This window comes from Mesitornis unicolor, unplaced genomic scaffold (assembly GCF_000695765.1).
Source record: "Mesitornis unicolor isolate BGI_N332 unplaced genomic scaffold, ASM69576v1 scaffold3201, whole genome shotgun sequence".
NCBI classification, from domain to species: domain Eukaryota; kingdom Metazoa; phylum Chordata; class Aves; order Mesitornithiformes; family Mesitornithidae; genus Mesitornis; species Mesitornis unicolor.
In genome coordinates, this window is record NW_010164282.1 from 2,303 (window position 1) to 28,955 (window position 26,653).

Here is a 26,653-nt window from a genome sequence, read left to right on the forward strand (position 1 = left end):
CTTATCAACAGTGTTCAAGAAATTGTCACGTTGATGGCAGTTACACCACTAAGTGTGGAGCACTGCTGTCTCTTGTCTGGACTGGGGATCATTGCTTTCATTCCCTTTTTCTGCACTACTATGACTAATAGCTGAAATAAAGCAGATAGATTTTAATTAGCAGAATCAATCCTTTCCTGGCGACGCTTCATGATTTCTTGGAGCTCTGACTCCCCTCTGCTTTTCTAGAATGGAAAGAAAAGAGAAAGTTTGAGTTTTAAGTTCAAGCTTCAGTTAAATTATAATATTTAACTACTGTTGAAAGAGTAGAGCTAGTTTCAAAGGGATGAGTGATACCAGTAAGAAGGCAGACTTGTTAGTGGAGACAGGGTGATCTGCCTTACAGATTTGGGGCCTTTTTCCTTAAGAGGCTTCTCAGCATTTTTAAGTGGTGTGGTTTTGTTTGGTTTGTTTTTTTAATTTAGTTTCTTAGAATGTGTGTTTAATGAGATTATCTGACACTTCTGGTGCAGGCACCCATTCAGGTAGGAGTTGTTCAGAAAGCTACTTACCTCCAGTTGGTTTTTCTCCACTGTGATTTTACTGTATACTCTGTTTCCCTCATCACCACACACTTTCTTCAGCTCCTCTCTGTTGAGGGAGAAGAGCTGAGCTCCAGTGAGGATGCCAAGGTGTTCCACTGTCCTGGGAAGACACAAAGCGAGGAGATGATCATTGTGCTACACGGGCAGCTTTTTGGTCCTTCCATGATGGCTGGGAAGATTTGCTAGTCTTGGCTGAGGGTCTGGCTCTTCCTTGGACATACTTTAGGACAGCTGCTCCAGAGACAGGCAGTCATCTGGAATTTGCATTTCAAGCCATGGGTGCAGCTAGTTAATTAGTTCTTTTTCTCTAAGTTCAGCCACTCTGAACTCGCTAATTGGGGCCAGATGAGCCCCAGTGGGGCTCACAGGAACATAGGAAGCTGTCCAGCGTTTAGCTGCGAGTTGTGTGAATAAGCAAACCCATTCCTTTATTTGCAGCTACTCATTAGGTCTTTTGCTCTGCTGTAAGACAAGGTTTATTTGATAGAGCATAAGAAAGAAAGGGAGTAAATCTGGGCTCTGCAGGTACTGTTTACATAACCTGGATTTAATGTGATTGAAACCTAATTTGCAACACAGGCTCTGTAAGTAAATACAAGTGACTTGTTATCCAGTTGAGAAGTTGCAAGCTGCCTCTCCCACTCCTTTTTAAATGAAGGGCCAGCATTTCGTAAGGTAGTAAAGCAAATCTTACTCTTTGCTGAATGACTTTGCCTCCAGCCAAGCTTTGACTTCTTCAGTGCTGGATTCAAAGGTGAGGGGCACAAAAGCTTCCTGAGGCTTTTCCACTTTGAAATTCCTCTGAGGAGGCTGAATTTTATTGTTTGTGATCTTCTTTAGCAACTCATCATTCAGCTCGTCCATGTGATGAATAAGTTCTGGGGGAACAAAGCACAAGGTAGAGAATAGGAAAAGCAAGCAAGCTGCCTGGAAAATTCTAGTTCAGAAACACTTATTGGGGGAAAAGTGTATCATATTTGGCAAAATAATAGGATAACATTTTGATAAGAACACATTAATTTTGTGTGACTGGTGTCTGTAGCAGGTGCTGGTAAGGACCTTTATTTTCACCTATTTTATATACAAATTTATACTGGGCTCGATCTTGGTTTTTGTGTTGCTAACCTATCCTGTTCATCACACGTCATTCAAAGGACATAAAACCCTGCAACACCGACTAGCAGAAGTTTGCTCAGGAGTTTAAAACCTGGTCTGGCAGCGTCTTTGCCTACACTGGTGCTGTCAAGTGGTGACAAGGGGCAGGGTCCCTTTTCCCTGATGTCTGGTGTTGCTGCTGTGTTTTTTTGCTTTAGTTTGTCATCTTCCTGTTTATGAGTTACTAAGTTCCCTTCGGGCTATTGAAATAAGGAAATTGCCCTGCAAACTTAGCAGGAGGGAGGGGAAAAAACCTGGTTGGGTGAGACAGCAGAGGTCAGGGAGGCCTCACTGTCTGTCGCTGAGAATGAGGTTCCCATTTTTCTGTGCCCCTGTGTTGCCATTTATTTTCTTCCCATTGCCTCTTCGCTGTTGCCTGATGTGGAAGGCTAATACTGTGAGTACGTACAATTAAGAGTCTTGTTTTTGAGCTGTAGCTCTGCTCCCTCTACATTTCAGTCCTCACTGCTACTTCTAATAAGTAATTTGCTGATCCAAGTCCTCAGAGCTCCAGCTTTTGCTGTGCAGCTAAATAGAAGCAGCAGGAAGCATGAACTGGGAGTGGGCAGCACACTCATAAAACTCCAGTGACACAATGTCCAGTATCACTTTTTCCATGAAACTCTTGAAGACTGTGGAGAATAACACAGTGCTATTAGTAGATACGTGTCCATGATGTTTGGATTATGGGGCTTTCTGTCATCTCAGAAGGGCTCCTGCTTCCATAAGTACCCAGTAGCTGAACAGAGCATGAACCTCAGTGAGGGAGTGATGTGAATCTCATATTTGGCAGATTTGCTGGCTGGGGTTTCTCTGAAACCACCTGAAGGATCAGACCAGGTGGGCACTGCATGGGTGGCAGGAGGCAAGTGCAAAGGAAGCGAGAGAAAGGGATTGCCCTGAACGTGGGTGGTTGCTTGGACATGCTTAAACAAGTTGGTGAGGAAAGAAAACTCTCCTTGGGAGGAGGAAGATGAAGCTGGAAGCAGGGGTATCACAGAATCACAGAACGTCAGGGATTGGAAGGGACCTCAAAAGCTCATCCAGTCCAATCCCCCTGCCGGAGCAGGAACACCCAGATGAGGTTACACAGGAAGGCGTCCAGGCGGGTTTTGAATGTCTGCAGAGAAGGAGACTCCACAACCTCTCTGGGCAGCCTGGGCCATGCTCTGTCACCCTCACTGAGAAGAAGTTTCTTCTCAAATTTCAGTGGAACCTCCTGTGTTCCAGTTTGTGTCCGTTACCTCTTGTCTTATCATTGTTTGTCACCGAGAAGAGCCTGGCTCCATCCTCGTGACACTCGCCCTTTAAATATTTATAAACATGAATGAGGTCTCCCCTCAGTCTCCTCTTCTGCAAACTAAAGAGCCCCAGCTCCCTCAGCCTTTCCACATAAGGGAGATGCTCCACTCCCTTAATCATCTTTGTAGCCCTAAGGTGATCACCTTTTTGCCCTGCTTGTCCCAGGCTGCCTAAGAGCCTGTGACGGGAGCCAGCAACCTCCTCGGGGCTGCTCTGTTGGCTGTGGTACTACCTGGAATCTCCTCTGTACATCTCCTCCAAAACCACTGCTGGTCTATTGTCACTAAAAGGCACAGCCACTCCTTGTGCAGAGCCTTATGAGAGGGAACATACTTGGGTAGGTCTGGTTACATGCACACAGGAACCAAAAATGGTGGGCAGACCATTATGGTAAACGTAAAGAAAGAAAGAAAACCACTGGGACAGAGCACAAAAGTGCTCACAGAAACTTTTGAATTAAGTCCCAAAATGCAAAGCTACAGTGCCGTGCTCTCTGACTGCCTGAGGCTGCTGTGTGTGGTGCAAAAGGTGCCTGGATCCTGGGAGCGCGGTGTAGGACACTTACGTTCTTTGGCATCCTGGGGAGAGTTGCGTGATAACATTTCACTTCCCCATTTATCCCCAGCATAGCTGGCAGGTAGCTTGTGAGTTGGGCTGGATGGTCCATATCCCCTGGGGGTTGGATCTCCTTTGTACCTCTGGTTAGACTAGATGATAAGGAAGAAAAATAAATGTGTAAGATTTTTTTTTAACCATTTTTCATTTTCTTAAACTTTTTGCCTCCCACCCACTATAGCAAATTGAGGGACGAATTGCCATATTGTCCATGTGCTGATCTGGGGCTGCTCAGCTGAGGCTGGTGGGGCCTCAGGTATAGCTGCATGGAAGAAGTTAATTTCTGAGGTCTCATAGGAACGAACAGAACCCAAACCAAAGGCCAAAGACTGCGTGAAGGCATTTCACTCTTGGAAAACGTGTCATACTTGTCACACAAGGAGAGCGTGTTTTGTGCTGTACATGACCGCTCTCATATGCGTGACTTGGCCCTTTTGCTATGCAGAAATTACTGCTCATAGGGGTTCCGTGGAGATGGAGACCAAGAGAAGCAAAAGGATCTTTATAGGAAGAAGAAACAAACAGAAATCCCATCTGAAGCTAAAGCATCACTGCTCTAGTAATTGGGTGCTAAGTGGGACCACTGCCAAGTGCCTGGAGCAGTCTGGAAAGAGTTTTTTGCCATTTTCTTGATTAAACTAACAGGGTTTCTGTCCAGAGGCCTGTTGGGGGACTTTATGCTTTGCCCAAGCTGTGAAATACCAAAGTGGGGAAGCAATTCCGTGCTTCCTTAGGGCATTTATTGTTCTCCAGCTCCACATTTTTACAATGCAAGATGCTTGAGAGCAGTATTCATTTACTACTCACTGAGATGGTATTTCCATCCACCTCCACTCCTGTAACTTGTTCCTGCTGCTGAACTGACCTGGATGGGAGAACTCTCTCTCTTTAATTTAACCCCTGACAAAAATCTCAGCATTTTGGTGGCAAAATTTGCTTTAATGGCTGTCTTAGCTCTTTCATCCTGTTGACAGCCCAGCCCTGAAAAAGGCAGGGTTTTCCAAAAGAGAAGGTGCTAAATGTGGGGTTGAAGGGAAGGCACTGGCCAAAGGAGGAACTCTTTCAAGCCACTGTAGCCAGCATCTGTTTGGTGACACCTCAACACAAGACCTTTCCTGTTGGGATGACAAGTCACGGTGCTAGGCTTGTGCTGGGTGTCCCTTCCAGCAAGGATCTCACTTCACAGTAGTCTGTTGTCCGTGGCACAGGACCTAGCCATCACCTGTCCCATAACCTTGCCTCCCAAGGCAATATGCTTGGCATCTCGGAGCGGGAGGACAGCATGAGGCTGCTGCACCAATGGGAAGGATGGGCCTCATTTGTGGAGGGAGAAGGTAAATGGTGGAAAAATGGGAGAGTTTTATCATCAGAGACTCGGGAATCTCCAGGATCCTGGGTTACTTATAAGCATTCATCCCGACTTGTGCACAACATCCTAAGAAATCCAGGGAGGTCTAATCACCAGATTATTCTCAGAGGCTGATCATGCCCTGCAGGCTGCTACCGGTTGAATATTGCCTGACCACAGACCTGTTCGAGCTCTTCCAGTTTCACCACATCCAGGATGTTATAGGGGACATAACCAGCCTGCCCGCTCCGGTTGAGCAACTTCCACCACTGCTTATTATCTTCCAACACCTGAGAGAGGGGAAAAAAATACATTTGCTAGTAAGAACATTAGATTTTTGGCATACATAAACGGCATGTAGTGGAAATAAACCACACAGTAATGTGAAGTTGTCAGAACAACATCAGTGAGGCCAGGAGCTGGCAAACAGATCTATTGCGCTCATTTGCAATTCACAGAATCACAGAATCGCTCGGTTGGAAAAGCCCTCTGAGATCATCACGTCCAACCGTTCCTGTCTACCCCCTAAACCATATCCTTAAGTACCTCGTCTACCCGCTCTTTAAACACATCCAGGGATGGTGACTCCACCACCTCCCTGGGCAGCCTGGTCCAGCTTCTGACGACCCTCTCAGTAAAGAACTTCCTCCTTATCTCTGACCTGAACCTCCCTTGGCACAGCTTGGTGCCGTTTCCCCTTGTTCTATCCCCCATCACCTGGGAGAAGAGACCAGCACCCACCTCTCTACAACCTCCCTTGAGGCAGTTGTAGGTGGTGATGAGGTCTCCCCTCAGCCTTCTCTTCTCCAGGCTAAACAAGCCCAGTTCCCTCAGCCGCTCCTCATCAGGCTTGTTCAGAACTGACATCTTTCCTGAAAAGCATCAGAACTCATCCTAATGATGAACGGGAGAGCACCTCTGAGGGAAAACAGACCTGAGGTGCTGAATAACTTGTTCCTACTTAATTTGCCTACTTCTCCATCTTGTGGGGCTTTTTTCTTCCCAACGACTGAGTTTGCGTTGTCTTTTTGCATTAAGAAAAATAAATCAAGAGTGACTCCTGCCAAAGGTGCTGGGGTGTTCTCATAGGACCTGATCACGTGTCACATCATAACATATAATGTAATCACATCATAACCATGTTGTGACAAGGAGACTGCCCGTTGCTGAGATACCTCCTATTGCACCTACCCCCCTGCTCCTTTCAGCAGGCTTGGTTTGCCCACAGCTGTGATTTTGGTTGTTTGTTTGTTTTTAAAGTACTCTTCCCAGAATGGATGACCACTGCTGGAGACCCACACACATTTCTCATTGTGTTGTTGAACAGAAGTCTTTCTCTCAAGTCACAGATTGGTTACAGTGAGCGTGTAGACCAAGTCACATCCTACATTCTCCAGCTGCCAGCAGTGTTGTGGTAAGAGAAAGTTTATGAAAAAGGATGTTTTCATAGAAAATAATTCCTTTGGAGGGGAGCAGTAATAATGAACATATGCCCAGTAAGTGGGTGAGCAGTGTGTACTACAGTGACTTGTTTTCCTTCCTTCTTATTGCTAATTAAGATGCGACTGATGTGTTTCAGCTGAGCAAATGACCAGTGCATACAGTCAGCCTGCTCTAGCTCAGACAGAAAGCTTTAGATTTGAGCAAAGCCTTGTGTTACTGCTCAGAAAACACCAAGCAAACATGAGTTGGCACTTGCCAGTATCTTGAGATCTCTCCTGTTCCTGGGAAGGGGAGGAGGGCACACCTTTTTCACTGAATGGCTTCACGTACCTCCAAGATTTCATCCTTAAGCACTGAGAGTTCGTTGGCATTTCGTGCAGTGAAATCATAGCGGATTTTGGCATATCTCTTGGGCAGAGCCATTCCCTGTGCCTCAAAATTCCTGCAGGAGAAAAACAAAATACGCAGTTTTAACAGAGGCCCATCTAATAACTAGGGCGATACAGGTTCACTGGTAAAAGAGGAGTGGTGATGTCTGTGTGCCAGTGCAGGTAGACAGCCAGCTGTGTTTGTGGTAGGAGGGAGCCATGCCTCTTTGCTGCTCTATTCTGAGGAAGATTTTCACCCCTTATTTTAGTGAAGCATCCTGTGTTTGGAAGCAAACAAATAAACAAAAAGCTGCGGAGCTGTTTGGTGAGTGTCCTCACTGGGGGATTGTGGGGCTGCTGCTTTCAGGGTGGAAGAAAAGACTTCTTCCCCTGTCAGCTGCTGCTTTGCAAGGACTGGGGAGACTGACAAAGCACAAACAAAATGCTCTGATTGCACCTCCTGTGAAAAAGAAGTGTGAAATCCTGATGTCCTGATAAGTGGAAACAACAGCCCCATATGCCAGAGTAAGGGAGAAGCTGGTGGCAGCAGTAGGGGAAAGGGTATTGGAAATGAGTGTGGGTAGAACTGACTGGAAACCTGTGGGTTTGTTTTCATCAGGCAATGAATGCCGAATGACTGAAACAGAACTCTGTGGGCTCCCAGGAGAAGTGAGTTTGAACGTTTTTATTTTAAAATGCATTTTGGGGGAAGAAGAGGAATGCGTTTAAGTATTTTGCTTGGGTATTTCTGACACGAGAGTATAAGGCTTTCTACGCTGAACCGGCTTTTCATTTGGAGAGAGAGAGACAAAATAAATATGGTCGATTGTTGAAAATGGAAGAGTATAAGGCTTTCTACACTGAACCGGCTTTTCATTTGGAGAGAGAAACAAAATAAATATGGTCGATTGTTGAAAATGGAAAATGGTGAAAAAAGTGCAATGAAAGGTTTTCTTTGACCCAAGCTAAAATGGTTTATTTTTTCATAGTTTTCTTTTTCGCCTGACTTAGGAAAATTTTGCAGATGTCATCTGTTTCTTCTCTAGTTAAGATGGATGTAGTGTTATTTTTTTAAGTCCAAAAGTGTCTGCAGTATGGGAAAGCTGCCCTGCCTTGTTGTGTAAGGGTAGGTAGGACCTATTTTCATGCACTTTCTGTGGATCTTTCCGCTTATGACTTGCAACCTGCACAGCTGCCTGATTGCAGGAGGCTCCCACGTGCCGTATTCCCAGTGGGCATGCCAGCACGGGGTCAGGTTCTCCTCCAGTTTATGTCAAGTTCCGTGTAACTTGGTGAAACCAGTGCTTCAGCACTGCTAGCACCTCTGGGTTTTAGCCTGATGTTTTTCCATTGCTGAGTTCTTGGGTTTGGTCAGTGATTTTTAACTCTATGATCTTTGCAGGCTGCTTCTGAGGCAGCTGTTAAACCTGACTTTGAAAAGCAAGCCTATCGTGCTTAGTTTCAGTTCATTTTACTGTCTTCATCAGACAGCTTTCAGTGGTCTGAAAAAGGTTGAAACCACTGGTTCAGTGATTTGCTATCATGCCTATGACTGCAGCGTTGTCTTTAGCTCGCTTGATTTGCGATAACTCTTGATCTGCTTACAGCCATGCGCGCTATATAAGTTGTGAGTCTGCAGTGGGGGAAGGCTTGGAGCAGACTCTCAGATTGAATCCATCACTCAAGAAAGGGAGTGGTGGCCTTACCCAGCACTGCCCTGAAGGCAGGGAGGGGGAGCAAAGCCCAAGTGAGGTAGAAATTACTTCTTCTGTAGCATTCCAGAAGGTAAATGAGTCACCAGGAAAGAGGAGTCTGAGGTTAACGTGTACTTTGTGTGCACCTAGGTTTTACACAAGCGACCTTCTCTGATTACTGTAATACTGCTTGTGGCTTTCATGACAGTTCTCTGCAGCTAAAAGCCTTGGTGTAAATAGCAATGGGTATTTTTGTTAATATAGGGTCTCTTGGTTAGGAAACTAGTTCAAACTACTCTGAAAAAAAGCATGAGTATAGCAGGAAATACGTCTGTTCCAGGACTGTGATCATGGCAAACTTCTGGGCAGACTTGGCTGAGTTCTGCTCTGGACTGAAGGAGTCTAAGCACATTCTCAATCCTACCATCTGCTTCAGTGTCATTAACTTTGATTTCTTCCTTTTTTCTTAAATGTTATCCATAAAGAAAACTTGCTGTTGACAGTCTGAAAGGTAGGTAAAAAGGCACAGCACCTATCTCAGGAGAAAAGAGATCCTCACCTATGTTCACACTGTATTTAGTCTGGGTGGTGTCTCAGGGAAACGGTCACCTTGGTAAAAAGGCACGCTGTTAATGTGTATCCCAGGACTCACACACACAGAATCACACACAGAATCGCTCGGTTGGAAAAGCCCTCTGAGATCATCATGTCCAACCGTTCCTGTCTACCCCCTAAACCATATCCTTAAGTACCTCATCTACCCGCACTTTAAACACATCCAGGGATGGTGACTCCACCACCTCCCTGGGCAGCCTGTTCCAGCTTCTGACGACCCTCTCAGTAAAGAACTTCCTCCTTATCTCTAACCTGAACCTCCCTTGGCACAGCTTGGTGCCGTTTCCCCTTGTTCTATCCTCCAATACTGCTATTTGGAGTTTGCCTGTGCTGAGACTAACAGGTGAAAATGTTTCCTTACGTACACTGTCTACCAGTCACTAAAGATGGACTTCAGTGTTCTCACGTAAACGAAATTCTCCTGATTTTTCATAACCTGAGGAAAACGGAATTGGAGAAGATAATTTGTTACTGTAATTCTTTCTAGCTCTACGCTGCATCTGTACCATTTTATGGTCCCACCAGGACCTTTGATGGGGTACATAAGTTATTTTGCTGATATAATTGGCTTTTGCTATGAATTTGAACTTTTTTAGTAGTAGAGCTTATAATTTTTTTAGATTAGAACATAAAACCATAAAAAACCAGCCTGGCTTGAAGGCGTTTTTTTCCCTGTCTAGAGCTGGCTACAGAGAAGTGCTGCAGTTCAGTGCCTTGCTGGGTCTGGGCTTTCAGTCTTTGATAATTTCCAGTGGATAATTTCATGTCAAATCACTACAAAGCGACGAATGGCAGAAAATTCATTTGCAAGTTAGTTGAAACGAAGAGATCTCAGGAAAACTTCAAAGGGATAAGCTCGTGTAAACAAACAAGCAGATGAAAAGTCTCTAAACTTTGAACCAAAATTACTTCCGTAAAGATTTTATACCGCTGAGTAACTGGTGACAGAAAACTAGCAGTGGGGCAGCGTGTTTGGTTAAACAGTGAAAGAGCCATCTTTCCTTTGGAAAAAGGCCTGAGGCAGAGGGGTGGCCTAGTTGGTTCTGGGTTGGCAACTGAATTTACCAAGACTTCTGAAGAAAAGGGTGGAGTTTTTTCCCATTTTTTGATTTATCCCATTAAGAAGAGTTGTCTGAAATCAACTGTCGGCTTCCTGATGGAGAGACGAGCAAGTTCAGAAACCCATTCTCGTGTTATTCAGCCTCTAATAAGTGTTTTTCCCTTTGGTTGTGTCTAAAAGCAAAAGGAGGAGCTGCTGCCTCCAGCGAATCAAAAGGGTACGTTCTCAGTTAAAGGATTTTCTGTGCAGTGCTGCTGAGCCCAAGCTGCTCTTTCCCAGCACTGCGTTTTTTAACAGTGGAAAGCTTGCTTGTGGAGATTCCTCCTGCAAGCAGGTTCCATATGGAGAACAAAAGTGCAGCACAGTATCTTTGGCACGTGATCCTTAATGTCACTTTGGTGGGCCGATGTTATGAAACAAGACCTACTGCTTGACTAATGAGTCAGTCGATATTTTTGCCTCTTGGGGTGGAAAACACATAACCCATTTCCTTGAGACCTGCTAGTGATTAAAAAGCAGACGGCGTTTGCATGAATAATCCTTCGTCTGATCTTTGAGTTCTCTTGCTCTTAATTATGAGTCTGAATTAATAACGGTAGGAGTTATCTGCCAGGATGCCAAAACATCCTGGTGTCATGATATGTTGTAGTGGGTGTTTACGAGGTCACGAGGTGGGAGCTGAGGGTGGTGCTGATACGTTACCTATTTACATGCTGAGTTACGTTCTGTTTAAAGGCATCCACAGCTTGTGTCTGCTCAGGGGTCTGGCTGCGCTTGAGTGAGTTGCGGTAAGGATATCCATTGGCTGATGATAGCTGAGAAGGCAAAAATGGAGTCAGTGTTACCAGGAAAGGGGAAAGTTGTATCAGAGGAAAGGAGAGTGATAGTGGTAGATGAATGAGGGCCTGGAAGCTATTGGTCACGATGAGGTGCACACCAAAGAAATATCCTTCAGGCAAACCTGTATCCATGGGGCTCAGGTATAGTACCCTGTTTTCTGTTGATCAGGAGGTGAGGCTGATCATTGCTGCCCTTTTCTGGCCTTCTTTTCTTTCTGTACTTAACTGGAGTTTTCAGATCCAACTGAGTTTTGAGCCTACTACTTGTTACACACCACTTCAAATTCCACAGATCCATCTCTCCCCCTGAAAAAAAGTGGAGGGAGAGGGAAAAGAAAGGAGGATGACTGGCAGCGCAGGACAGACCTCTTCTTGCAAGTGTCCGATGTCTATTTCCCACGGAGCTCCGCGGAAGATTTCCATGGGTGGCTCCCAGCCATTGCGGAATTTGGGGATGTAGGTGGGGATGTTTGCTTCTCGGGGCCATTCAGCTCTAGGATGTGAAACAGAGAGTATGTGGTGAGATTCACAAGAAACACATCTCTGAAAGCGTGTCAGGGAGAAGCAAGGACATCCTTGCCCCTCTGACACGGCTATAAAATCAAACATCCCCTCTGCCTTTCTCAAGAGCTTGGGAAACCTGGTGAGATGGCAGCTGGATCCTCACCTGGATTTGGTCCATGCCTCTCCCAGGGACTCCCAGAGGTTTATTTCTTTTGGTGTCAGGTGTCCTCTGAGGAAATCTGTGGCATCTTTAGAAAGAAGCGGGCTGACAACAGACCTGGCAAGGTCAGAGCCACCACAGCTACTGATGATCTGATTTGAACACAAACACGCACAAATGTGAGAGGTTTTTCAGGAGATGTTCTAAATATCAAAGCAGCACACACACACACACAAAGGAATAGAAATTAAAGGCAGAAAAATCAGTGGCTGTGATCCTTTGGAGTCTCTATGCCTGCCCACTCCAAAGGAAGCCAATGCACCCTCCACAGTGAGTACCTTATTTACATTAGGCTTGCACTTCCAAACTTCTCTATGCCTTTACATGTAAGGGTGAGGTTTCACAACGCAGAAGAGCTAAATTAATGGTTTGCTGCTACCTAAAAGGGATGGCATACTCCCTCAGCACCCCCTTACTGTCCTGGCACTGCACAGAGAGTACTTGATTGGCTGATTTTTTTAAGAAAAAGTAAATAGTCAAATAAGACATCTAGTTCCTGACCGAGTTCTCCAAGGTATAAAATGAAAGCCAGCGGGCCAGCCTTCATGCCAAGGGATAGCCTGACTCTTGTGGACAGCAGCCAATCCTTAGATCAGCTCAGCTGTCTCCAGAAACATCTTTGAAGAAGACTGGACAGTTCAGAGGAACCCAAGATTTTTTCTATTGGAGTCAAAGCAAGGTCTGATCTAAAAAATAGCTGCTGTTAGAGACAGGAGGTATCGCAAGCTGGCACTTTAAAAAATGAAAAATCACTCGGTATTTCTGTGTCCCTGCTGCCTTCTTTCTCGAGTTGGAATTTTTGCTTCCTATTTTCAGTGCAAATATTGAGCCACTTTTGCTTGAAGGTGAGATCAGGCAGAAGCCCAATGGGAACCATGGCTGGCTTGCACTTTTGTTCACAGTAAGATTTGTGTTTGCTAGGGTTTTTGTGTTTAGTTCAAGCTGGAAATCAGATCAGAGACCAGAAATGTTAGTGGTGTGGTTTCTAGACTTTACTGAGAAAGCTTTAGCCAGTTGTGAGCAGTCTTCTGTCTCTTCTGCATAATCCAGCTGCCTGTAAGCGTGAAAGCAACGTCAGAAATAAAAAGTGAGTTCACAGTGAAAACCTGTGAATTGGGTTTACCAGTTCCAGTGGTCCAAATAGGAAATGCACCAACTCTGAAGCGCTGGGGTTCTGGATGTGCTTTCTCAGTTTGGCCTGAAAAGAGAAAGGAAACCTAGTTCAATCCCAACCTGATTTTGCCTTCTCCTTTCTGTTGCATGGAGAGATTGTTGCTCACTGGCACTTGTTACAGTTAATAATGTAGCCTGAAAAGTAAAGAAACTTTCAACAGTGCATTTGAAATCAGGGAAGAAGAGCAAGCGATTGGGGAGTGGGAATCTCTCGGTTTTAGATCATTTCCATTTTGTGTCCATTTCTAAGGGTGTTGAATTTCAGGAGGGGTTACATTCAGTCCCTGTGAAGCTATTTTGAGCAGAATCAAAAGCCTTGGCTTATTTTGAAAGTCCGAGTGAGGAAGAGACTGTTACTTCTGACTCTTGCAATGTTGAAAATCCCACTGGTTCCCACAGAATGAGAGTTTTGAGGGGTCCCTTAGCAAATTGCTGGCAAGGAAAAAATCTCCACCAAGGTGTTGCCTGCAGCACCTAGAGCTACCCTGGCCACTGAAATGCTTGGTATTTGGAGTAGACTGTGGTGGGATGGAGGGGCAAATGCTTAGGATTACTTTACCGTAAGAACTGTTAAGCTGTGGTGAGAAACCACTTCAGTTTGTGCTTTCTTTCAGCTCCTTCTTGTGTCCTGTGCTACTGGCATTGCTGCAGTGGAAAAAGACTCCCTCCTCTCTACCCCAATGCAAAGCGTTTTAAATGCTGGTGATTAAACATTAATGTGGAGTGGAAAGTGTGAAACAACTGATGGCAACAAGGTGACTAAATGAAATGGCACTTCACATGGGACCTCGCAGCCATGTAGCAGGTGACAGCAGCGCTGGGACAGACATGGCAGCGCTCCATCACTGATTCCCTGCTCTCCTCCTTGCTTCCTGGGAGATCAGCTGCTTTGGCTGTGGTTTTGTGGCTTTGCAGATACACAGGCAGCAAAGTCCAGGGCCTGAGTGCAGAGAGAGCTCGGGTTAGCTGTGTTAGCTCCCACGCTGCTGTCAGGGGAGCAGTTCTGGTCCTGAGCAGGCAAAAATTATGCATATTTGCTTCTAAATGGAAAGGCTGGAGCTTGATGTCCTGCATTAAGGCTGTTTACAATCTCTGTGGTTTCCTTACTAATAACTTTTCAGGAAGGATCTCGTTAGGCTGGGCAAGGTTGGTCAGAACTGACAGAATTTCTGGTTCACTACCCTTTTGGTCTCACATACTTCACTAAGTGGAGCTGGCAGCACTGGGAACATCTCTCTGCTTCTGCTTTTCATCTCATTCTTAAGACAGCAGCTCCTCCAGGGGAGAAAGAGAGGAGCCAGGAACCTCAGGGCAGTGAGGACATCGGTTATTGTTACCCAGAGACTTTCCAGGCTCTGGCTGAGGCAGCTTTATAGCTGCTCTGTAGACAGAATCGGATGAGAACAATTTAAAGTGGATAAGGCTTCCTCCCCCTCCCTCCAATATTTGCAGTCTTCTGTTTACGCTTTGCAAGGATAATAAGGACTACAGCTCTCACAAAACTACACAGACTTTGAAAGGCCACAAGCAGAAGCCAGTATCTAGAGTGGGGATGGTCTATATAAACCTGTCCTGGTTTACTGGGACAGAATTTGAGAGTCAGTTTCCTGTTGAGGAAAACTGCAACTTTTGTAAGGACTACACCACATTTCATGGGAAAAAAGTGATAAGACTTTGTTAAAGTTTCAGCTGATGCTGGTACGTGATACTCAAAGCCTTCATCAGTCTTGAGATAAACATGTGCAGAAGCGGGGGGTAAGCGGAAACCCAGGGAAGTTGGCCCCAAGCTGACCCCAGGCTGACCAATTAGTGCTATTTCACACCATAAATGTCACATTCACTGTAAATTGGGGAGTTTGCACCTTCCATCTCCTTCTTCCCTCTTCCATGGCTGACATCTCAAGAGAGACTTGTCTACTGTCCTACCCCTGAAGCCTACACCCCCACAATACTGGCTGAATATAACTCTGTGTACTTTATATTAATGCTGTTATTAATATTGGTTGTTGTTATTATAGTAAATCTATTTCTATTTCAACCCATGAATCTCCTTTCCCTTTCCTGCCTCCTCACCCCAATCCTGGTGGGGAGGAGACACTGGGTGATAGAGCAACTGTATCTTGTCTACTGTCCTACCCCCTGAATCCTACACCCCCACAATACTGGCTGAATATAATAACTCTGTGTACTTTATATTAATGCTGTTATTAATATTGGTTGTTGTTATTATAGTAAATCTATTTCTATTTCAACCCATGAATCTCCTTTCCCTTTCCTGCCTCCTCACCCCAATCCTGGTGGGGAGGAGACACTGGGTGATAGAGCAACTGTATAAACCATGCCAAAGCCTTTGCACAGCTATCTGCGAGGTGGACACAGCAGTTCTCGATGCTCTCAGCTCACAGCTTCACAAAAGCTTTAAGTCGAGACTGTATCTGGTAAGAGCTCCAGGCATTGCAAGGCCCCTGGCTGCTCACTCCCATCCTGGACTTTACACTTCTGGTTTCAGTTTAACAAGTTCACCCAAGGCACCTGCACCAGCCTGGCACAATGTTTGTTCTGGATTCTGAAGAATCTGGAATTCACACCTTTGTCCCTTGATGGTGTTTGCAGGTCAAATTTCACTTTAAATGCTTACTACTGTGAGATACGGGAAAAAACTCTGCCACTGCATAGGACAGAAACACCCTCTGTGTCTTACCAAGAGGTTAAAAGCCAGTTTGGTTTTCTGGAAGCAGTCAATGAACTCGGCCTCGCTTGGGGGTCTTGCTCGAAGAGTCAGCATGCCCTCTTTTATGAGAAGGTAGAGAGAAAGACATTTTAATTAGAGCATCCCTTTTCACAAAAGTTGCATCTTGCTGCCTTGCAGAAGACCCAGCAATAATGGGTGCTGAGACTGGAATTACTGAAAATCAGGAGTTTGAGAAAAGCCAAAAGTCTTTCTCTGTGGTGTGGGCACAGTGAACTAGGCCCTGCGTGCTGTACAAGAGATCCCCACAGACCAGCAGCACATTCCAGACTGGTGTAGCTGCTGTTGGGTCCGTACCCGTGCTGCTGCATTAACCTGGCTTTGCTGGGGCGTGAACTGAGGTCTCCTCCCAACCTTCATCCATGCCCCACGTTCCCCGTTTGTTCCAGCTGCTGCACTGTACCTGCTGGCCCTTTCTTCTTGTTCTTCTTCCCTTTCTTCCTTTGGTTGAGCTGTTTGAATGCCTCTGCAGCCTTCTGAAGCCTGGCGACAAACACTTCAATGTCATCCAGAGTGCAGTTGAGGATTTGCTGTGAGGACAGAAATGCAACAAACTAAGGTGAAACGGAGCCCAAACTGCATGCAGCTGGGAAGCCCAAATCCCAGAGTGTGCTGCTCTGTGCCTGTTTCGTTTCCTGGAAGAATGCACAGGAATGGGGAATCCAGGCATGAAATTCAGCTGAATTCATCACTTTCCAAACACAAAGTTGTGCCTAGCTGTGTGCTGTACGTGTCAATGGGACAAGTGAACCCTGCTAATGGACGTCTGGAAAATAACCCCAAGACCAGCGTGTGGGCTGGGGAGGAGCAGACCTTCTGCAATCAGCAGAGCTACCTCGGGTCAAAGGAGATTGTAACTGACCCAGTGATGGAGCTTTGCTTTTGTTCACCTTCTGTTTAAGAATAGTAGATACCAGCTTAACAATTTTGTGTGTAATCTAGTCATTGTTAAACTGTGATATCTCACAGTCTGATCACAGAGGAGCCCCTTGCTCCCTTCTTCTCTTTTCCCTCTCCTCCTGCCTATTGACCATGTGCTGTTCTTGTTACCAACCGTTTCTTTTTCAATCTTCTGTGCTAAGATGGCTCGGGACTCTTCGTGGTCATGAGAGCTGGAGCTTCGTCGTTCATAGTCTGCAAATAAGGGAGGGAGAGAAAAATATATTTACTGCCAGAGGTTGAATATAGGCTCCATTAAATGCAGGGACCCGTAGGAAGATAACTCCCAGCTTGGTTGTTTATTGTGGGTTATGAGAGCACCTCAGGAGATCACAAAGAGCAGGAGTCGATCAAAGCTGCCGATTAAATCTTCCAAGGTCACCGCACCTGCCCGCCAACCCTCTGTGTCGATACGCTGCCTGTATTCAAATGCAGCAGTGAATGAATCACGAAGAGCAGCCAGCTGTCAGCTATGGGCAGAGACCTGCAAGCCCTGGTCTCCAGCTTCTGTGAGTCACTGTCTCCTTTTCTTTTGATGCGTCTAAGCTGACTTATGCCTGCAGAGGAGCTGAAAAGCCACCACACACATTGCAGAGCACTCCACACGTATGTAAAGTGCAATGAGATTAACTCCCACTCTCACTTCTAACCTCTAGTTCTCCACAGGAGCCTTCCTTGTCCCAGAAGTACCAGTCTAACTAAACAGTAGTTGAGAAAGAAGAAATAAGACCTGGAAGTGCATGCAACTGTGACTTGATAGAAAGCAGCATGCCAGGAATTCTGCATGACTGATATTTAGGCGAGACCACGCATAAATCAGCATTTTTGTTCAAACCTGTGTGCAGTCTCTCGAGAGTTTTTAATGGGTATTAAAAAAAAATAATCCTCCTGCAATAAAAAACAACGTAGGCACCTCCCAGCTTCCAGAAGACAGACATTCAGTGAGAGGCTGACATTTCAGTGTGAACAATTGCTCGGGTGGCCTCTTGTGAAAAGAATAATGTGTCAGCTCAGTGCAATGGGGTTTGAAAAGGCCAGCACAGCAGGATATATGAAGTGGGAGAATTGGGGAGGCAGTTTTGGCAAAGGATGATGAAAAATGTACATCATCTTTAAGCGTTAAGATGAGGTGATTTAGTTTTGACAGGTTTTGTAGAAAAAGCAGTAAGGCACGTTTCAAAGGAGGAGCGATCTCAGCAAACAGACGTCATTCAAGGCTTTCTTCTGACACCTGCTTTCACGCCAGGCTCTGTGTTCTCAGAGCCAGAAATCCAGCCTGGGTAAATGCCCAGCTCTGCTGATGTAAGCTACAGACTTAAAGCTTCATGGGAGCTGAAAGCATCCTGGGAAGGGCAGAGTTAAGAGTGGCCATTTCATTAAAAACTGCTGTGCATCAGAATATAGATGTTTATACATGGTCCAGCCCTGAAATACAAGTCTTATTTTCACTATGCGGAGCTGGACCTGCAATAGGCTCTCCGTTCAGGACACCAGAGCAGCTGCTTGGCTTCTGGTCCCATCCCAGGGAATGGAGTATTTTCTCTCCTCAGCTGGTGTTTGGAGTTTCTTGCAATATCCCGATTACATGTTTTCCTTGAACCTAGAAATTAATCCTAAAGGAAGGTGGTACAATAGGCAGTGATAAGAATGGCTTACAGTTTGCTCGTCATTTTAGTCAATTTGAGCTTTGGTCAGAGAAAGAGCTTATTTCTGCTACTGGGAACTTAATTGTTACTTCTTTCTCCAAAGAGGAATTCAGTTTTTTTCAAGCCAACTCAAAGGGGCTGAAGTCAGGATGGTTTTGGGATAAGATTTTGCATGAGCACATTTAGATCTGCATTTCCACAGTCGGCTCTAGGAGAATTCATGCAAACCACTTGATTTCTGAGAGTGAAATCTTGGCTTCTGTCAAGTCAGCAGAGGTAGGAATCTGCCTTTCTGACCAGGTCTGTCTTGTCTGTATGTTTTAACATCACCGGTGCCTGATCCAGGTTTCACATGATGGCTCAGCTTTATGAGGGGCTTTCACCTCTTGTGAGAATTTCACCATCCCCAAAACACAGGTGTAATTACAAGATGTTTCTAGGAGCTTTGATTTATTGAGGAGTTATTGACAAGATGCCTACCGCTAGCCCGGTGGGTACAAATGTTTGCTGCAGCCCAATTTTTAGGCATTTATAAAGCACAGCTAGAGATGCAACAAAATATCGTGCCTTTGATACTTAACACAGTATCTGTGTTACTTTATAATGCAGTGAGAAGACACTGGGCTTCCCTGTGCCCTGTGCAGTACAGGGCCTGGAATGACTGCAGGCCATTTCAGGAGGGTTGGCTGTCTGGGCTGACAGCTCCTCCATCCCCAGGACAGACTCGCCGAGCGCTCCCAGTACCTGGATTCTGCTGAGAAGGAGGTGCCACCCGGTTCCTGTTTATCCCTGAGCCTCGCATGTCGTGCTGGATTGGAATGGGAGCCGGCCCCGGTGGTGGTGGGAGGATGGATTGTCTCTGCCTGATCTTTTCTTGGTTTGCTCTGCAGGGGAAACCACACAGAACAACTCCATCAGTGGCTGCCAGTTCTGTTTCTGGGAGACCGGTGTGCAAATGCATGGTTGTTAATGGGACTTTATTTTTTTTCCCCCACTGCTCGCTGTATCCTGCAGTACTTACTTGAGTGTCTGTGGCCGAATCTTCTTCCCATGCTTGTGGTCTGCCAGGGCACTTTCTATGTCCTCATGAACCATCTCCGCCTCAAAGATAAAACAGGGATGTTTTTAAGGGCTTTGCTTTAGAAAGGATTGAGGGCTTTGAGTGGGCAAAGGAATAAGGGGCTGGCAGCACGCTAGGAGTGTAACTTGGTCTCTGTTTCACACCAGCAAGGAGGGCTGTGCTCACCTCCACCTCGTCACAGTTGAAGAAGTGGATGTCGGGCTTGTGCTGTTCTGAATCCTGACACACCAGGAGGAGGATGGAGGAATAGCGCATCTGATTCAGCACTGTTTGGCAGTGCTGGACTGTCGGCAGAGGGAAGTCCTCCAGCTCCTCCTGGAAGAGAAAGAGGAAGGGGTCAAGCAATGGGGAACTGACAGAGAATGGTCCTGCGTGAGGAGAGAGACCTGGCAGAGCTTGTGCTTCTCAGCAGTGGTTTGCTGGGATCTTCAAAGCTACATGTCAAGGCTTGCAGAGGGGCAGCGGCTTGGTACTGGGAGAGAGATGGATGGCAAACAAAGGTGAGCTCTTGCTCTCCTTTGAGTCCTGAATATGGGGCCCAGTGTGAGACTTTCATAACTGGAGTTTTGTTGTTCACCATTATCTTATTGACGTGCTTTACTTGCACCAGTACACTTGTTGTGCATTCCAGCAGAGCACTGGGAGAAAAGATGCTTTCTGTGAGGGGCTTACTCTCCCACTGTCTCCTTGGATGACCTCGGGCTAATATTCTTTAGTTTCTCATTGCTAAAATCAGGGCAGCACCATCCCTTTCCCACTGTTTTGGCTGCTCTTTCTCCTCAGATTAGGTGCCCCGTGTGCATGTACATGTATTGCCTGTCAAACTGGGGCACTGTTCTCAGGCAAGTAATCCTGTGTGTTATTTTAATGCAAGTAATATGTCCTTCCCTCTCTGCTCATGCTTTATGCAGATCTCTGTGGACCTGCAAGCCTGCATCACTCCCACACAAAGCAGTTTTACTGATGGCCTGGAGCACAGCTCAAGGTGTCTTTCACCTGGAGTACCTGTGCTCTGGAGCCGTGAATAAATCATCTCACACTTAACTGCCTTTTGAATTAAAGTCAGCCAGCCCCTGCACACCCAGGAGTGGATTTTTGGTAGTAATTCGACCTTGTTTGGGTTCCTTAGAAATGGTCCTCCCAGGCAAAACGGGAATGGCGCACACTGCACCCCACACGTCAACCTGTGGGTAGCTCTGGCAGAGTTCTGGGTACCTGCGACTCGCAGTCCAGCAGACGAATGGACTTGTCATTCACTTGCAGCAGCATCTCCTGTGTCCAGATCTTCTCTTTTGAATTGAGCAAGATGAGTTTTCGGATAGCATCGTCCACCGTCACAATGGACTCGCTCTTATCCATGATGAAGGTGGCCAAGTGCTGAAGTTGGGAGGAAAGTAGCAGAAAACAGTATGAGAAAGCTTTGATGGTGTGTGTATCATCAATCAGCAGTGAAACCATCTCTAAAGGCTTGAACTACTGTTTGTCTGCTCTTTAGAGCACAGGAATGAAAGAGTCGCTGCAGCAAGCGTGCGTTCTGGTTGTTACTACCAGCCTGTCTGTAGTGGTGAAAGATCAGGGTTTTGTAATGCAGCCAGGGTTTTCGTAACGAGTTTCACCACTTGCATGTTTATCTCATCATATGTCAGTTCTAGCAGCTCTGGCCCCTGTCCAGCAGCGCGTGTTTGCAAACGCTTTGTACACATGAGTTACTCCCCTGACTTTTCTGAAACTGGCTTGGAAGTTTAAATACAGTAGTTAAGCTTCACTTGCAAAGCTAACAGCACTTGTATTTTGCTTGTCTCATGTAGCAGATCTCCCTGTGTGGAATTTATCCCAGGCAAAGAGCTCACACAAGCCATGTGCCAGTGTTAGTCCTCTGTGCTGAGATGGGATCCATCCAGTGCGTGCGCTTTGGCTGGGTCCCCTGCCCTGGGTAGTTCGACAGGCAGCACAGCTGCACCAGAGAGCTTCTGTGCTGGAGGCTACCCGCTCTGCAAGACAGCCCCAAACCTGGCATCTGGCTCTGCACCGGCCCTTCAGTCCCCTCATGTTGCCTTTCCCACAAAATTTTCCAAATCAGCCCTCAAGATATTGAAAATTGGTGTAACTGACTGTAAGAAGGGGTTTTTTGCTACTTGCTTTTGTGTCTCTGTTCTGCACTGTGGCTTTGTTTGTTACCCTGGTTTTCCTTCCTCCCTCCTGTCCTATAAACCCAGCCTGGTGCTCTGCCCGCTGCCAGCCTGGTTTCCATGCTGTCCTCCCCTCTTGCACTACCCTGTGTACACACTTGGGCTGGGAGGAGCTCAGGTAAGGTGACGTCCCAGATGTGACCGCACTCGTCTGCTTTCCCATCCCTGCTCTGTGTCCTGAAGTGTGCGGCAATCCAAGCCTTGCCCTTGGCACTCGTGTTTACAAAGAGTTTGTGTAATGGAGCTGTACCTGCAGGTTTTGGTCTGCTCCTGGGGCTCTCTGCAAGGGGAATGCTACACAGGGCAGGAGGCAGCTGCAGAAAGGAGAAGCATGTTGCACCTGCATGGTGTGTGTGCCCTCCTTCTGAGCAGTGGGTGAAGGCCACTCCAGAAATCTAGGTAATTTCTTTAACTCCACTCTGATCAGCAGCCAGTGAGAGCAAACTCTGCTCCCTGTGGATGGGGAGAAGGGGACCACCAGGCTGGAGAAGTTGGGAGCTCAAGTCAGGGTGTTTTCTTTGCAGTTGTCCCTGTGTGAGTGACACAGACAGAGCCAGGCCACATGTTCAGGTGACAACAAGGAAAAGGAAAAAAATAGAGGAAGGAAAAGGAAATGGTCTCATTTCACCTTGCTCCCTCTGCTGCCCTGCTGTGTTAATGGTGAGGAGACGGGAAAAAGAACATGCCTGACTGGGAAAGTGGCTGAAGCTTTCCCTTGTTGTAACCAGCTTTCTCCAGGAGAGAAAGGCACGAGGTTTTTGGATGGTCAAGCTACAGGCCTGACCAAGACTTTGGTGCTGCAGCCAGTCCAAATGCCTGCTGTCGGGAGGCTCATCAGGCCAGGTCCCAGCTCTTCCTCTCTTCCCTGCAATATCAAAGGCCCATCCACCAGCCTGACCCCGTCACCCCGCTTCCTCTACTCTGTAGCATTAGAGTAAATAACACGTTGCTGCTGAATCAGCTGTGGGTCAGCAGAAGAGCCCCGGAGCAGATTAACCTTTCTGGCAGGGAGACCCAGGTACTGCGGGATGAGCAGGGGCATTACACGTGTTGGCTGTGGGGCTGGGGGCAACGCTGGGGCAACCCCTGAGACAGCCCTGCCTGACAGTGTTTGTGTGGGTGGTGGCAGTGAAAACTCTTGCTTGCCTTGGATGCACAAATCCTGCAGCCTGGTTTCAAAGCAAGAGTTGGAAAAATGGGGGGCATTTAAAGCAAGCCACAAATTGGGATATGAAATTTGGAAAGGCTTTTTGTTGCCTCTAGTTCAGGGTCGAGTTTTGCCTAGCTTTTCTCCCTCTGATCCCTTGTCTTTGTGCCTTCTCCCAGTGATCACCTGTAAGCCTTTTAGGATTCAACCAGTTTCTTTCTGGTGCTGACTCTTTGCTACAGTGATGCTGTACCAGGGGTCAGGGTCCAGCATGGCACAAAAGGACAGTTTCTGTCCCAGAAGACTAGCAAGAAGAGTTACAAAACACAGGAAGAGAAGGGAAAGGGCTAGGGGCTGAGAAGGTTAATCTATCTGTCCTCAGTAGCAGGCTCAGCTCACGAGCTGATTAAATATCCAATGGGTAGTGCCTGCAATCAGCGTGTGCCTCAGAGGGCAATGGAGGAGAATGAGACACTTGCGTGGAAGGAAGCCCCTTTATTACCTGTAAAAGCCCAGGGAGATGCAAAGCAGGAAGCAGACTAAGAGGCAGCAAAAGCTGACCCTGCTCCAGCACCAGGGAGGAAAGCAGCATTGTCCTTCAGTGGAAACAGGTTACAAAGGGACCTTGAAGAGGCTGTGAAGGTTGGTGTCTAGTACAGACCAGACAGACCTGAGGAGGATCCATGCACTCGGAGCACAGAGCCTTGCACGGCCACGTTGAAGCACAGGCAAGAACCACTGTTACTGTTGGCTTCAGACAAAGTGGATGCAGGGGGAAAGGCTCAGATTTAAAGCACTGGTGGCCCTGACAGGCAGAAAGGGCTGAGCCTTTAAACATGATGGTCAGTGGTGGGAATTACAGGTGGAGAGGATTTGTGGTGACCAATTTGTTAAGGCAGTTGTGGGATAATTTGGAAAGACTGGAAAGAGCACAGAAGAGAATAAACACTGCAGAGTGTAAGATCCAGTCCTGTGTTCATAGAGCAAAGGTATTGGGTGAGGCACTGTCTAAATAAAACTCCTGGCAGGTATTTCAGCTGAAAGCTGAGATTAGCCATACAATCAGATACGAAAAACATGCTCAGGTACATGTTATGGTCATTGTAAAATAGTGCACAAAAAGGTATTCACAAAGTCAACATTATCTGTGCAGGGTGACAAATCCTCTGCTTTCTGAGCAGTGAAGAGAATTGGTTTATATCTGCTGACAGGTGTTCTTATCTGTTCTGTTATTTTATCTGCAGGTTTTACAATCTTCATAAATTCCTTTGTTGTTTACAGTTAAGTCAGTCAATTTTCATGGATGGGAAAGCTACTTGGGTAACTTTTCTTTTCGTTTTCATTTTCTTTAGATACTAATGGAGTGAGAGGGAGAGAAGCTTGCTACTGTCATCGATCTCATTAAAACCCCTTTTGATTTAGAGGGGTATTCAGATATAGTAGCTTTTGTGAGAAAGGACAATGACTCCATCCACTATTAAACTTTGGTTAGCTTACAGGTTACTTCGAAGGGTGTAAAATGCCTCTTGTGAGGAAACCTCTTCCTACCTTACTGCCTGCCACTGAAATCCTGTTTGCCTTGGTCAAAGTTCAAGGTGGAGACTCACGAATGGGTGGCATGTGGCATTAATAATGAAGAATTTATGTATGTGTCACTGTTTAAAGTCCCTTCTCTGCTTCCATGAGTGACTTTATTTGGTAGGAGTCAGTGATGGGGATGGTTGGCAGGGCCACTGATGTGACAGCACAGCCAGGCTGTCAGAAAATTAGTTTCTCTGATGGAAACCAGAGTCTCTTTCCAAACAAGCATTTTTAAAAGCCTAAATTTCATTTTAAGCAACTGAACAGGCTCCTTTATTTCTAACTGTGTACTTCAGCTCTCTGCTGGATTGGGGTCTTAAAGCAGAGAAGAGAGGGCTCTATCTACTAAATGTGAAGCTTGTAAAGTGTTTTCCACTCTCGCCTTGCCCAGTTTTCAGTGATGAAGGGTCCAGCTGGACTTAGACGGGCACCTTTGTTCCCGTGGTGGCCTGCACTGCTGTGTTGTATTCCAGGAACTGCCTGGCCCAGGACCGCCAGGCTGGCTCTTCTTTTTTTAAGTGGATGTCTGTGACACTGAGATAGAAATTTGGCTTAATGCCTGTCATGGTTGAAGGGTTTTAAATCACTTGAGTGGACACAGTAGCTAAAGGAGAGCTGAAAGCTGATATTTGATGTGGTCTCTGTTGTTTGGGCTGATGAGTTCCTGTAACCACCACAGGAACCCTGTTTTTAACCTGTCTGATCAAGAAGGATTTGAAGCATGGGGTGATGAGAGAGACAACAGCTCCCACTGCTCTCCTTCAAATGCAGTGGAGGGAGAGAGGACAACAGCTTCTCCATTTCCTGTTTCCTTGCACAGAATTTCCTGTGTCTCTTAACATCATTTTTCCCCCCCTCGTTCTCCACTCCCCAGTTACTCAACACTTCAATTTGCTGAATTTTGATTATTCAGAAAGGAAATACATTTTTAATAAATGATGGTTCTGTGTGCCATTTTCAATTTAAATTTAAAGTAGAAAAGAGGCCCATATGTAATTAAGCCAACTTCACATCCTTTAATGACCATTTTTGTGCTCCCTTCTCATCAACTATTTCCCACCTGCAGACTGCAATGACAGAAAAGCATCCATCTGAACAAGTGATTAGTGCTGGCTCCACAGCAAGTCCCTGAGACAGTGACCTCCCAAGCACATGTCACACCTCATAGCAAGAGGACAGAGCTGGTGACCTCAAAATGTCCCCAGACACTGGTCCTAGATGCAGTCCAGCAAGGGAAAGGGGACAAGCCAGGAACTTCCAAGCTGTTGGTGCAGGTCAGCTCACACTGGACATGCCAAAGCAGTGACTGGTCTCTGTTTCTCTCCCCATCTCCAAATCAGTCTGCCTAATGTGGGTGTCTCTCCCATATTTCAGTTCAAAGAAATGTGCAGGATCGAATGGAGGGACAGCTGAATGGTCAGGGATGACCATGCAATGTGGGAGAAGCCACTGAAGTCTGGACCAGGCTTTGTTGTAGGAACTGAGCGTGATTCAGAGTTGTGCCATGGAAAGCTGTTTGTACCCTTGTGGGAGGATCTGTGAGCTATAGTGAAGTCTATTAGTCTGAACCTTCAAATAATATCATACCATAATGGAACAACTGCTGCTCTCCAAAGCAAGGAGTCGGAGAGGAGCAGCAAAAAAATAAAAGATCGCAGGAGAGCTAGGGTTGATTTTAGACGGAGCAGGCAATATATGAGAGGAGAGGAGAAAAAGGAAAGGGATCTAGTCCAGTCTGAAACCTCTGACCCATAGGAAGGAGTGGGGTCGGTCTTGGGAGAGGAATTGTCTCAGGACAATTCTCATGGTCCTTTATCTCCTCAAAGTGTCTGTCATGAAGAAATCCCTGTGCTCCACCCACATAAGGTCTTTACTTTCCCACCCTTTTGTGTTCAAAGGAATCAGATGAGAAACCCAGATGACCCCAGCTTCAGTGTTACATGTGTTGGAGAGGACTTGTGTGTTCTCAGCCGCTGGGTCCAGGCTGGCAGGACCATGGAGACCCACAGCTGCAGGGGGTAAATTACAGCACACAGCTAAGTCTGAAAGTGTCTGTCCCCTACAGGCCAGGAGCTAGAAATAACAGACCCAGTTGGCTGGGAAGCTCAGGAGGCAAGTTTATCTGTGGGCATCAGGGAGCAAGAAACATGAAAAGAAGCATGAGGTTTGCTGTTTGCCTCTCCCAGGGGACGCAGAGTGACACTTGCTTATTGTAAGAAGGCCCCCAACTCCTCTTTGCACTAATGAAGGTCCAGGATAAACGAAACACATTGCAATTCCAGCATCTAGCACTGACGTTGGTCTTTCAGCCCCTTAGCATTTCATTGCATGCTCACCTGTACGTGGTACTGTGAAGTCTCATGCATAATGACATTGGAGTTGGAGTATTTTTTCCTTTGTT

The 26,653-nt window shown here is 46.3% G+C and overlaps 1 protein-coding gene across 1 annotated transcript; it reads right to left on the reverse strand.

Moving 5' to 3' along the window:
• Nucleotides 1-26,653, reverse strand: EPS8L2 (EPS8-like 2; the record flags this gene model as incomplete). The annotated part of the gene is made up of 18 exons (XM_010194244.1): nt 1-224; nt 552-684; nt 1,279-1,462; nt 3,607-3,748; nt 5,187-5,294; nt 6,778-6,889; nt 10,887-10,999; nt 11,390-11,516; nt 11,691-11,839; nt 12,871-12,945; nt 15,622-15,710; nt 16,073-16,199; nt 16,724-16,803; nt 18,999-19,138; nt 19,276-19,355; nt 19,501-19,650; nt 20,551-20,712; nt 26,589-26,653. Coding segments are annotated over 18 exons (2,108 nt in total), but the record flags the coding sequence as incomplete, so codon positions are not given.